The sequence below is a fragment of the Heptranchias perlo genome, chromosome 43 (assembly GCF_035084215.1).
Source record: "Heptranchias perlo isolate sHepPer1 chromosome 43, sHepPer1.hap1, whole genome shotgun sequence".
NCBI lineage: Eukaryota > Metazoa > Chordata > Chondrichthyes > Hexanchiformes > Hexanchidae > Heptranchias > Heptranchias perlo.
Window position 1 is genome coordinate 5,467,546 of NC_090367.1, and position 13,602 is coordinate 5,481,147.

At 45.6% G+C, this 13,602-nt stretch overlaps 1 protein-coding gene across 4 annotated transcripts in view; it reads left to right on the forward strand.

The window, feature by feature from the left end:
• Positions 1–9,286, forward strand: part of LOC137306468 (solute carrier family 22 member 6-A-like) — a 42,255-nt gene extending 32,969 nt beyond the window's left edge. For 3 of the 4 annotated variants that reach the window (XM_067975707.1, XM_067975706.1, XM_067975708.1), the window contains 3 exons: positions 3,095–3,203; positions 4,618–4,821; positions 5,763–9,283. In XM_067975707.1, coding sequence (XP_067831808.1) covers positions 3,095–3,203; positions 4,618–4,821; positions 5,763–5,844 — 395 coding nt within the window. In that variant the 3' untranslated portion in view covers positions 5,845–9,283. Of the gene's footprint in view, positions 1–3,094; positions 3,204–4,617; positions 4,822–5,762 lie in introns of all 4 variants that reach the window. The other variant, XM_067975705.1, reaches the window with a different exon arrangement.
• The last annotated feature ends 4,316 nt before the right edge of the window (positions 9,287–13,602 follow it).

Consider the following 13,602-nt stretch of genomic DNA (forward strand, 5'->3'; position numbering starts at 1 on the left):
AATTTGATTGAATTTTTTGAGGGGGTGACTAGGCGTGTGGATGAGGGTAACGCAGTGGATGTGGTATACATGGATTTCAGTAAGGCCTTCGATAAAGTCCCCCACAGGAGACTGGTCAAGAAGGTACGAGCCCATGGAATCCAGGGTGCCTTGGCACTTTGGATACAAAACTGGCTTAGTGGCAGAAGGCAGAGGGTGATGGTCGAAGGTTGTTTTTGTGACTGGAAGCCTGTGGCCAGTGGGGTACCACAGGGATCGGTGCTGGGTCCCTTGCTGTTTGTGGTCTACATTAATGACTTGGATATGAATGTAAAAGGTATGATCAGTAAGTTCGCTGATGATACAAAAATTGGTAGGGTGGTAAATAGCGAGGAGGATAGCCTCAGTCTGCAGGACGATATAGATGGGTTGGTCAGATGGGCAGAACAGTGGCAAATGGAATTTAACCCGGAAAAGTGCGAGGTGATGCACTTTGGAGGGACTAACAAGGCAAGGGAATACACAATGAATGGGAGGACCCTAGGCAAGACAGAGGGTCAGAGGGATCTTGGTGTGCAAGTTCACAGATCCCTGAAGGCGGCGGAACAGGTAGATAAGGTGGTAAAGAAGGCATATGGGATACTTGCCTTTATTAGCCGAGGCATAGAATATAAGAGCAAGGAGGTTATGATGGAGCTGTATAAAACACTGGTTAGGCCACAGCTGGAGTACTGTGTGCAGTTCTGGTCGCCACACCACAGGAAGGATGTGATCGCTTTGGAGAGGGTGCAGAGGAGATTCACCAGGATGTTACCAGGGCTGGAGCGCTTCAGCTATGAAGAGAGACTGGGAAGATTGGGTTTGTTTTCCTTGGAGCAGAGGAGGCTGAGGGGGACATGATTGAGGTGTACAAAATTATGAGGGGCACAGATAGGATGGATACTAAGGAGCTTTTTCCCTTCGTTGAGGGTCCTATAACAAGGGGACATAGATTCAAGGTAAAAGGCGGGAGGTTTAGAGGGGATTTGAGAAAGAACTTTTTCACCCAGAGGGTGGTTGGAGTCTGGAACTCACTGCCTGAGAGGGTTGTGGGGGCAGGAACCCTCACAACATTCAAGAAGCATTTGGATGAGCACTTGAAATGCCATAGCATACAAGGCTACGGACCAAATGCTGGAATATGGGATTAGAGTAGACAGGGCTTGATGGCCGGCGCGGACACGATGGGCCGAAGGGCCTCTATCCGTGCCGTATAACTCTATGACTCTATGACAAGCATGCCAGAAGGGTAAGTAGGGTGTTTTCCCCAACAATAGTTGGACTTACTGAGGAATTAAAAAAGGTGTGCACTCTGTTGCTGTCTGAGTAAATGAAAGAGCATTGATTACATGACGACAAGCTTGAGTTTTATAAGGCTGCAGGTTGTGGGGAAAAGCGATCGAGTGAGGTCAGGAGTTCCATAGTTGTGAAGGCCTGGGAAAGAATGTGTTGGGGAGGAGACAGTTCAGTGAGTCAATTTTAACACATTGAGGATACAGGGAGCAAGATGAGAGTATTTGGATACCAGATTACTGCTATCCTGTTTGGCCCAGTCTCGGATTTCTTTCTGCATCTAAGATGTCAGACACTGCTTTTTGTGCAAGGCACATTTGCAAGTAACCCAGGCGAGAATCACTGATGCCCATCACCACAAATAAGGCTCACTGATTATAGAATCATAGAACCATAGAAAGGTTACAACACAGGAAGGAGGAAATTCGGCCCATCGAGTCCATGCCAGCTCTATGCAAGAGCAATCCAGCTAGTCCGACTTACCCGCCCTATCCGCGTAGCCCTGCAAATGTTTTCCTTTCAAGTACTTATCCAGTTCCCTTTTGAAGGCCATGATTGAATATGCCTCCACCACCCCCTCGGGCAGTGCATAACCTCTCACTGTGTAAAAAAGTTTTTCCTCATGTCACCTTTGGTTCTTTTGCCAATCACCTTAAATCTATGTCCTCTGGTTCTTGACCCTTCCACCAATGGGAACAGTTTCTCTCTATCTACTGCCTGGACCCTTCATGATTTTGAATACCTCTATCAAATCTCCTCTCAACCATCTCTGTTCCAAGGAGAACAACCCCAGCTTCTCCAGTCTATCCACGTAACTAAAGTCCCTCATCCCTGGAAACACTCTAGTAAATCTCTTCTGCACCCTCTCTAAGGCCGTCACATCTTTCCTAAATTGCGGTGCCCGGAACTGGACACAATACTCCAGTTGTGGCCAAACCGGTGTTTTATAAAGGTTTATCATGACTTCCTTGCTTTTGTACTCCATGCCTCTATTTATAAAGCCCAGGATCCTGTATGCTTTTTAAACCACTTTCTCAATCTGCCCTGCCACCTTCAACGATTTGAGTACATATACCCCCAGATCTCTCTGTTCCTGTACCCTTTTTAGAGTTGTGCCCTCTAGTTTATATTGCCTCCCCTCATTCTTCCTACCGAAATGTATCACCTCCTATTTTTCTGCGTTAAATTTCATCTGCCAAATGTCCGCCCATGCCACCAGCCAGTCTATATCCTCTCAAAGTCTATCACTATCCTCCTCACTGTTAACTATCCTTCCAAGTATTGTGTCATCTGCAAATTTGGAAATTGTGCCCTGTCAAGTCATTAATATATATCAAGAAAAGTAGTGGTCCTAGTACCGAGCCCTGGGGAACACCACTGTACACCTCCTTCCAGTCTGAAAAACAACCGTTCACCACGACTCTCTGTTTCCTGTTACCTAGCCAATTCTGTATCCATGTTGCCACTGCCCCTTTTATTCTATGGGCTTCAATCTTGATGACAAGCCTATTATGTGGTACTTTATCAAACGCCTTTTGAAAGTTCATATTAGTACATGAAGTACTGCACTCATAAATCCCACGTGCCACTCCGGGAGGCTGTAAGAGCATGTGTAATAGGCATGTGTACTATTACCTGTGTGCCATGTCTACTGGCTGAGTGTGTGTTATACTTCACCACTGTTTCAGGATGTGTGTGTGTATGTGTGTGAGTGAGAGAGAGAGAGAGATAGCCAACTCGGCTGCTGGATATATTTGGTGGAAAGTGTTGTCTCTTGTTACAGAGCTGCAGATTGTACGGACTGCACTTGCTGTCATTGGGAAGGGATGTCTCTCTGCCTGCTTCACGTGTGCTCTTCTGTATGGTGGAGAGCTTTACCCGACCGTCGTCAGGTATGTACCTCCTGTTATATTACACATCGTTAACAGTCCATGTGTTAAAGAGCAACTTGCATTTATATAGCACCTTTAATGTAGAAAAACATCTCAAGGTGCTTCACAGAGACAAAAGGAGAAAAAAGGATGCTGAGCTAAAGGAGGTATTAGGAGGGGTGGCTAAAACCCTGGTAAGAGGTGGGTTATAAATAGGGTCTTAATGCAGTAGAGGATAGTGGAAGGGTTTAGGGAGGGTATTCCAGAGCATGTGGTTTAGCCAGCTGAAGGCACGGCCACCAATGGTGAGAGGGATGCACAAAAGGACAGAGTCCGAGCAATAGAGAAGTTGGGGGAAGGTTGTAATCGTGGCAGGGGTGAGAATGAGAGTGAGAGAGAGAGAGAGAGAGAGAGAAAGATTGATTCCATCTAAGTCGGAAAACTGGGAACTCAAAAAAGAAACCTTTTCAGAGAAGTGTAGTTATTTAGTGCACTGAACTATTGTGGACAGTCTGCAGCAAAATGTCCTTAGCAAGAGAAAATATCCACTAATTTAGCTTATGGTGCGCCTGAGCAATTAGCCTCTAACTGACCTCAAGATGTGCCAACTTAGAGTTCTGTGTACAGTTCTGGTCACCGTATTACAAAAAGGATGTAGAGGCACTGGAGAAGATGCAAAAAAGATTTACAAGGATGATACCAGAACTGAGAGGTTTTCACTGTCAGGAAAGACTGAATAGGCTGTTGCTCTTTTCTCTAGAAAAGAGAAGGCTGAAGGGTGACCTAATAGTGGTCTTTAAAATTAAGACGGGGTTCGATAGGGTAGACGTAGTGAAGATGTTTCCATTTGTGGGGGGAGTCCAAAACTAGGGGCCATAAATATAAGATAGTCATTAATAAATCAAATAAAGAATTCAGGAGAAACTTCATTACCCAGAGAGTGGTGAGAATGTGGAACTTGCTACCACAAGGAGTAGTTGAGGTGAATAGCATAGATGCATTTAAGGGGAAGCTAGATTAAACACATGAGGGAGAAAGGAATAGAAGGATATGCAGATAGGGTTAGATGAAGTAGGATGAGAGGAGGCTCGTGTGCAGCATAAATATCAACACAGAATGATAGAGAAATTACAGCACAGAAGCAGACCAGATGGGCCGAATGGCCTGTTTCTGTGCTGTAAATTCTATGTCATTCTATGTAATTCACTTCAATTAGACCATGTGGCCTTAAAGGGGCATGCTTAGCAGCAGAGTAATACATTGTGTATTATATGGTATGTCACTCCTGAATTACTATGAACAATGCTGCAGGACAGCCACTAGCAAATGAAAAGTACAGGGACATAATTCCTTCCCTGCCTATCGGGCCGCGAGTTCCAGGCTTTTCACAGCGCGGAATGTTTTTCAGCATTTCTTCCTATCTGTGTCCCGGCAGGCAGACAGCGATTGGCCTGATGTCGACGATGGCACGGGTGGGAGCCATGTTAGCGCCTTTTGCAAAGTTGGCTAGCAACACGTTTCCTGCCGCAACATTGGGTATATATGGTGGAGTGCCAATAATAGCCGGGATCATTGCCTATTTGCTACCAGAAACACGGAACATTCCTCTACCAGACACCATTGAAGACATAGAAAGCAGGTTTGTAACAACAACAGCCTGAAACAAGTTTATGAAAAGTCATAGAACCATCACGCACAGAAGGAGGCCATTCCTCCCATCGTGTCTGTGCCGGCTCTCTGAAAGAGCTAACAATTAGTCCCGTTCCCTTGCTCTTTCCCTATAGCCCTGCATTTTTTTCTTTTTTAAGTATATATCCAATTCCCTTTTGAAAGTTACTATTGAATCTGCATTGAGTCCAACATGTCTCAGCATCAGGTTTAGTACCTGTACAGTGGAAACTGGTTAAACGGGAACAATCCCTTCCATTAAGTATGCCTCGGCTGTGTCACTGCTGTTTTTCTAGGTTTTCTCCCCTCGTGCTCCTGAAGGCGCTGGATTGTGCTGGAGTACGAAAAAAGCCCAAGTGCCCATTCTTCATGTAGAAACCTAGAAAATAAAAACCAGCAGGCCATGTGATCAACACGGCTGAGCACAATGCTGCTCTCACCTGAGGTCTGTACACAAGCACTTTTCAGCAGGGTCACTTGATAGCGATCAGGAGCGGGAACCCTGGCTTATTTTCTCCCCTTTAGCTCAGTGGCACTGGGGGCCAATTAAAGCTCCCCTGGCTGAAATCAGCATAGGTCAGTTGGGCCGAGTGGCCTGTTTCTGTGCTGTAAATTCTGTATAATTCCCCATTATTCTCCAATGGGCCCACTGTCATCTACCCCTGTCACTGCTGGCCTTGCTTCCTCCCCCTTGTAGGTTTGTGCATTTTGTGAATATGGACCTCGCTGTAGTGGGTACCTGTGCCATTCCGCCCTCACTGGCCAAGAATTCTGCCACAGTGGCAGTGGGATTGCTTCTGACAGGACACCTCTCCCAGTGTGACTCAGCACCCCAGAGCATCTGCCCGGAAGTGTGACCCAGCCATGTCACATCCAGTCTTTTAAGGTTTTGTTTTGTTGTTTGCCTTCTAGAGCAACAAAAGATGCTGAAAAAGACAAGGAGCCAAAGAAAGAGGAGACTGTGCTGCAAGAAACAGACATGTCACTGCTGTAACAGGCTGCTTAACCAGACACCACTCACTCAAACCACACTGTTTAGACATTGTTCACTTTCATACCAAATATCAGGACACACATACGCTCTGCACGTGGCTTTTCTGAGTGAGATCAATGAATTAGTGTCCGTATACGGCAGGTTTGAGCTGTGTACTGGTCTGAGACTCCCAGGCCATTCCTGTCAGGCTTGGATTTAAATCTATGTCCCCGTAAGGAAGAAGGTGTACATTTGCCTGCAGTGCGGAAAGTGTGTCAGGATATTTGAGATGCGAATGCACATTGGGGAATTTTGAGGATGGGCAACAAGGAATGGTTTCCAGGTAATCATATTCCAGTTTTGTAAACAGCAATGAATGTAGACATTGACAGACTGGTGTATGGAGTGTTAAAGTAGGACAGGTATTAATTGATCTTTGATTAATGGTGGACCCGTTCACTTTGTCTCCAGGTGCACTGGTTGTACTACTAAATCTCAAAAAAGACCATAGCTCCGATTTTAACCCCCCCACCTCGAGATTTGAGCGAGCAGAGGGTTAAAATCAGGGCAGCGTGGTACTCGCCTCATTCGCGCTGCACTTGCACCACTCAACATCTTGGGCAGCGTCGGAGGCCTTCACCCCAGGCCACATAAATATTCAAAAGTTGGGGTCCGATGGCATCATGTTTTATGCCCAGGTGGCATGAATCGCGATGCCAGCAATGCCAGCCAACCCAGGCGGCATTCAGGAGGGGATCCATTCTGAATCCTTCAATAAGAATTGTATATTTCACATTTTAAATTAAATGGTCTCCCTTAAACTACTTTGATGTCTCCTATGCTTTGTCCAACAGCTGAGTGCCTGCAATTATTGAAACAGCGACTGGCAGCAATATAAAAAACAATCAGGTGTCTGGACAAGTGTGTTCCATTAGAAGAGGGTCTGATTTAACTGTAGTTACAGTTTCAGGACACACTTGATGCAATGAGATGGAGGGGGGCAGGTAAATTCAGGGCAAATCATCGGTTTGGAAATTAGCAGAATAAGAATAACGGCATGAAGTCCAAGAAAAACTTTTTGATTCGTTTTTAAGTTACTGTGCGCACTGTCATATTGATTGCAACTTAAAGGGGGCTTGTCTTAACGGTTTAAAGGTGATACTTTTGCTGAGAGAAATTCTACGACTATCTAAGGATTGGATGACCCTTTCAGAGGAAAAGAGAAATGTGAAAAGTGAATGAATAATTTCTTGTCTACCATGAAACTGTTTAAAGCTGGTTAGCACTCATTCTGCAGGACATTAATTTGGTTACTTATTAGGTTGTTTCCCATGTCGTACATTCCGTTCAGGATACCCCCATAGACGTGGCCCTTGACACCCCTCTGCAACCCCATCATGCCTGAGTAATACATTTCTAATTAAGGCCAGAGGACCACCAGGAGCATTACTCAGCATACCATGGGGCTTCTGGGAAGGTCTGGTGGGCACCCTACAAGATTGGTATCTGTCGCCATCCCGCTGTGCTGCATCCTGCACAACCTCGCAGTGGAGAGAGTTCTTCATTTGGAGGAGGTACAGTAGCGGCAGCAGTCCTCATCGGACGAGGAAGACCAGGGGGGAAGGCGAGGAAGCAGCAGAAGTGGAAGGGCCACCTCAACACCTTGCAGCAAGAGGTGTGAAGGATGAGCTAATTGCTCCTCGATTCCGGTTACCTTCTCGATCCCCTGCCCTGAAACCATACACCAAGCCCTCTGCATTGACAATCCACGTTACATCCTTCACCACTCCTTTCACCCCGCATTAAAGAAAATTCACACCATTCTGACCACTTATATATCATTTACATACTGACAACGCAGACTCAGAAGTTGCTATTAAACAACACTGTAGGCTAAAGTGCCAAATGTGATGAAGATGATTAATTTAATGGCAAACATAACAATTGCCTTCCATTCATTTCACACTCATGTGTCAAGCTACAGAGTTTTATGTAAAAGGTTTGCTAACTTTGGCTACGCCTACAAGGAGCTCCCCTAGTGGCCTTAGCAAAGCGGGTGAGTGGCCGCTGTTCCTCACGAGGACCCTTGAGATGCTCATGGCTGGTGACTTCTGAGTGCTCGAGCATATGAGGACCTGGCTGTAGACTACTGCACCTTGGCTGCTGCCGGGCCAGCTGTATCAGCCAACTTGCTGCCACCATGGCAGGTGAGGGTTGAAGGGGTGGCGAAGGAGCAGACATGCTGACATCCTGAGTGAGGGCAACACGTACTGTTCCCATTGCACCACTCCCGTGGGGCTGGGCTTCATCGCTTCCACTGATCTGTGGGAGAACAGACTGCAGAAGATGTGACTCCTTGAAAGCCTCTAACTATTCGGTCCATCAATCTGTCCAAGGTGGACACCTGTCTCTCCAAGGTGGAAACCAGAAACTGCATGGCAGGTGTTTGAGCTTCCACCAAAATTGCAAAGGCTAGTGACACTGACTCCCTTTGTGAGGGCCCAGCTGCAGCGTCCCTGGAGGTGACCAAATTCTCCAGGGCAGATTGCAGAGTGCTGATGCCATGAGATATGACACCACACAGACTGGAAGCAGACCCCTCCACAATTCCAGCCACAGTGCTAAAACTTCTTGGCAGGTCTTCTAATACAACATCAACAATAACAAGTTGCATTTATATAGTGTCTTTAATGTAGCAAAACATCCCAAGGCGCTTCACAGGAGTGTAGCCAGACAAAATCTGACCGAGCCACAAAAGGAGATATTAGGATAGGTGACCAAAAGCTCGGTCAAAGAGGTAGTTTTTAAGGAGCGTCTTAAAGGAGGAGAGAGAGGTGGAGAGGTTTCGGAAGGGAATTCCAGAGCTTAGGGCCTAGGCAGCTGAAGGCACAGCCGCCAATGGTGGAACGATGAAAATTGGGGATGCGCAAGAGGCAAGAATTGGAGGATTGTGGAGATCTCGGTGGGTTGTAGGGCTGGAGGAGGTTTCAGAGATAGGGAGGGGCGAGGCCATGGAGGGATCTGAACACAAGGATGAGAATTTGAAAATCGAAGGGTTGCCGGACGGGGAGTCAATGTAGATCAGCGGATGATGGCTGAAAGGGACTTAGTGCGAGATAGGATACGGGCAGCAGAGTTTTGGATGAACTCAAATTCATGGAGGGTGGAAGATGGGAGGAGAGCATTGGAATAGTCGAGTCTAGAGGTAACAAAGGCATGGATGAGTGTTTCAGCAGCAAATGAGCTGTCTATATTGGGGCTATTTTGCTTGATTATGCAAAGTATTAACTTGTTTTTCTTTGATGAGGTATTATGTTAAAGATTAAAGCATTCCTGTTTCTACATGTTAATTCCTGTTTCAATCCTTATTGCGTTGCCATGGGTTAAGTTTCAAGCTGAGTCAAAGGGAAGCTTTCAGGACCACATGGCTGGTGTCATTTCTGCTCCATTGTGCCTTTAAAGTGTCTCTTAATAAACATTGTCTGCCTCTGTTATAATTTACTACATTTAAAAGTCCTATTACTAGTTCCTCTGGGGGAAGCATAATTGGGCTAATTTCAGGATAGAATGCTCCCACCGAGCACAGTTCCTGGAATCACCCAATTGTGCAATCAGCCCTAATCTTTTCACTTTTAAATTTGCCCTCTTCCTATTCCTTCCCTCTTCTCCTGAAAGTGTTGAGATGTGGTTCCATAGGTGCCTCTAGTACTGAAACCCCTCTACCCCATACTTTGTTTGGGAGCACAGACGGAGCGCTAGTAGGCTCTTCAATTGGGAGGATCAGGGCCAAACCCACTCCTGTCTTTACTCCAACTCCCTTCAGCAGGAGTTACCAGATAAGGATTATGTGTGTGAAACCCCTGTTTGCTTTTAATCCCCTTCCTGCCCCTGGTGCACCGAGGCCAAATTTTGCTCCTGTGGCTCAGATCATAGAGTGGGAACTGAAGCTGGAACTTTCCTGGTCCGTTTGGGAACATAGGAACAGGAGTAGGCCATTCAGCCCCTCGAGCCTGTGCCACCATTCAAATAGATCATGGCTGATCTGTATCTTAACTCCATCTAGCCACCTTGATTCCGTAATCCTCACCACCTTCACCTAATGAAAATCTATCAATCTTAGCTTTCAAATTTTCAATTGACCCCCAGCCTCAACAGCTTTTTGGCGGAGAGAGTTCCAGATTTCCACTATCCTGTGTGAAGAAGTGCTTCCTGACATCACCCCTGAATGGCCTAGCTCTAATTTTAAGGTTATGCCCCCATGTTCTGGACTCTCCCACCAGAGGAAATAATTTCTCTCTATCTACCCTATCAAAGCTTTTAATCATCTTAAACACTTCAATTAGATCACCCCTTAATCTTCTATATTCAAGGGAATACAAGCCTAGTCTATGCAATCTATTCTCAAAAATTAACCCTTTTAGCCCCGGTATCATTCTGGTGAATCTGCGCTGCACCCCCTCCAAGGCCAATATATCCTTCCTTAAGTGCGGTGCCTAGAACTGAATGCAGTACTCCAGATGGAATCTAACCAGAACTCTGCACAGCTGTAACATAACTTCCAACCGTCTTGAGATAAAGGCCAAACATTCCATTAGCCTTTTTAATCCAGATTTCCACTCCCCTTTTTGTGATGAAGTGCTTCCTGACATCACCCCAGGATAGCCTAGCTCTAATTTTAAGGTTATGCCCCCTTGTTCTGGACTCCCCCAAGTACCTGACCAGGAAGTGCGTTCGCTAACTGTCCCAGGAGAATCTACTCCAAATCCAGCTGATTCGACGGGAGGTCTCACGCCTGTCTTTCTGGGGGTCTCTGCAGCACTTCTGCTGAAGTTACAGCAGACAAATGAAAATTGACCCCCAAATTATCCGATAATACCAATTATGTTTAGCACTACATGAACCCTTTACTGTGCTATTTACATTGCTTATTTCAAATTATTGCATGATTCAAATTTTTTTTAGTGCAAAAAACTACTTTGAATTATTCGGAGCAGGCTGCACGGTGGGAGATGAGGAATTGCACAGTTTGGGGGTCACAGCCAGTCTAATGCAGTGCAACATAAGAACATTTTTCCCTCCCCATCTAGCATAGTTTCAGCTACTTCAATCATTTTTATTTAAAATGCTTCTGTTATAAGCTCAGGTTCTGCTGTCTGAGGTTCAGTGGTGTCAGTTGTCCCTGTAAGCGAATTCCACACCTCTTACATGACTCACGCTGCCCAATATCTAGTTATACGATAGCGTAATTCAGGGGCTGTAACGATGCATCCACTTGGGTATATGAGCTGGATATTGTGTCCTTCACACATTCCCTCAAGTGTAATTCTTCAATCTTTTCAAAAGTGGACCAAGAAAACACTTGGTGAGAAAAGACCAGATGTGAACTGTTAAGCTGCTTTGTTTCACATATGGCAAGCAAACATACAGAGCAACAATTATGCTCGGATTCACTTAATTCTATCAGTACAACTTGTCTTTGCGTAATAATACAAACTAATGAACATGTTACGCTTCCCCACATCAGTTGTTGACTGTCAGTATGTTTTTCTGTTTCCGTTTTTATTTCCCTCTGTTCACAATCCGAAGGGAAAGCCTATTCGAGACATCCTTGCTAAGTGCCGAGGACAACACAATGGGTGTGAGATGTTTATTGATTACCGAGACAGGCTAATAAATTGATTACTGTATACATTCTTTTGAGAAATAATTTCAAAGCCTAGCTCATTAGCATTTTAACCACCTTTTCTCGCAGTGACACTTTCTTCCAAACTTGTTTGAATACACTTTGCTTTAAACAAATGTAACTTCTTTACATCCGAATCTTTTCTATGGAAAAATAGTTTTAAAAATCCCGAAACGTGACGCGGGGCATTCCCCATGTACTGAGAAGGTATATCACTATTGCACTGAAATGACTTTGAGCTATTTCAAATAATTGAAGGGGTACTTGATATCTTTATCTTTGTCCAACAACGCTCAAAATACTACCTTCATCCCCACCAACCACACCTCCTTGGTCTTTCCTCTATGTAGTATTCAAGTTGTTTATATAAAAATATACTTTGGCGGTAAAACCGAGTTTAACAATTTAGAGTGCAAAAGCAAATCTGTTATCACCAGATTAAACATTATTTAAATCCACTAATGCTCAAATAAAGCCAAAGACTCAGTTTCCACATCAATACCATGATCTCTCAGTCAGTAAAAGCTTCCCTGTAGGTAACCGTCTCTCCCATTTATAATACACAACCATGGGCTTTGTTGATATCCTGGAGAAGGTCAGGAGTGTGGGAAAATTCCAAATCTGTTGTAGGCAATCCCAGTTCTATTTCTGGCTAGACCTGCTTCAGAACTTTGTGGCTGCTGTACCCGATCACCACTGTAGGATCCGTTGGACAGAGAAGGTTAAGGGGAGATTTGATAGACATGTTCAAAATCATGAACGGTTTTGACAGAGTGAATAAGAAGAAACTGTTTCCAGTGGCTGAAGGGTCGGTAACCAGAGGACACAGATTTAAAGTGATCGGCAAAAGAACCCGAGGCGACATGAGGAAACATTTTTTTATGCAGCGAGTTGTAATGATCTGGAATGCACTGCCTGAAAGGGTGGTGGAAGCAGATTCAATAGTAACTTTCAAAAGGGAATTGGGGGGGGGTCTCACAATTTTTTTGTATGGGGGGGTGTGGTTTGAATTTTCAATGTATCGGGGCTCACTAGCCCACTCATTGGTTTTGACTTATGAGTATTTCGCCCCCAGCTCTAAAAGTTTGGACATCCCTAGCTCAAGGGATACAACACAGGTTATAGCCAGCTGATGGAAATCTTTTAGATGCCTGACAGTTAAATCCATTAGCAATAGTTTTTGAACATTGAGACTCTGTGTCATTTATTGCGGGAGCACAGAACCTGACCTCACTCTGATTCCACCTGCCCCCCCCTTCACATTCCTCTCTGTATATTCAAATATTTCGACAAGTTGTTCGACCCAAAACCCTTTTTGCGGGCACACTATGTACACTGAAAGGTTGTTGACATTTTTTGTTTTCATTCAGAAACCTGGGAGAGGAACAAAAGCCCAGAATGCAACACGCCAAGGTTGAAGGGGTACGAGAGGAGATAAGGACATCAGGTTTAGAGTCTACTAACACCCCAATTGAGATCAGATGATTGAGCACAGATCAAGGATTAAGTCTGTTGTGTTGTTGGTCTGTTTGGCTCAGTTCCAGGGGTGGGGGGAGGGAAGGAGAGGGGATTGGTGGAGGTGGAGGGGAGGGGGAAGGGAAGGCGGAGGGGGAAGGAGGGAGGAAAGGCAGTGGGGAAGAGGGGAAGTGGGGTGGGGGAGGCGAATAGGGGAGGACGGTGAGGGAGGGGGGAGGGAGGGCGGACGGGGGAAGGAGGGCGGGGCGGGGAGGGATAGAGGAGGGGAGCGATGGCGGGAGAAGGGAGGCAGGGGAAGGAAGGAGGGCGGGGCGAGGGGGTTCCTTTAATGTGCTGAACAATTCGGGAGGCTCAAGCCTCAACGTTATGGTATTTTATCTAGTAACCCATCTAACAATTGACCTGCTCACTCAGAAGTGGTATAGGAATAGAGTGACAGACAGACTGGATTTATAACTTTCTCGGCTGTTTGAGTCATACAGAGGCCTATGAAAAAAGACTTGATACTTCGAGCAGTACTATTCTGTATCCTTGGACAGACAAAGGGAGGGGCATTCAATATCCACTCGCTGCCAGGTGAAGGCCCTCCAGGGCATCGTGCATGCAAGGCTCTGAAGTAC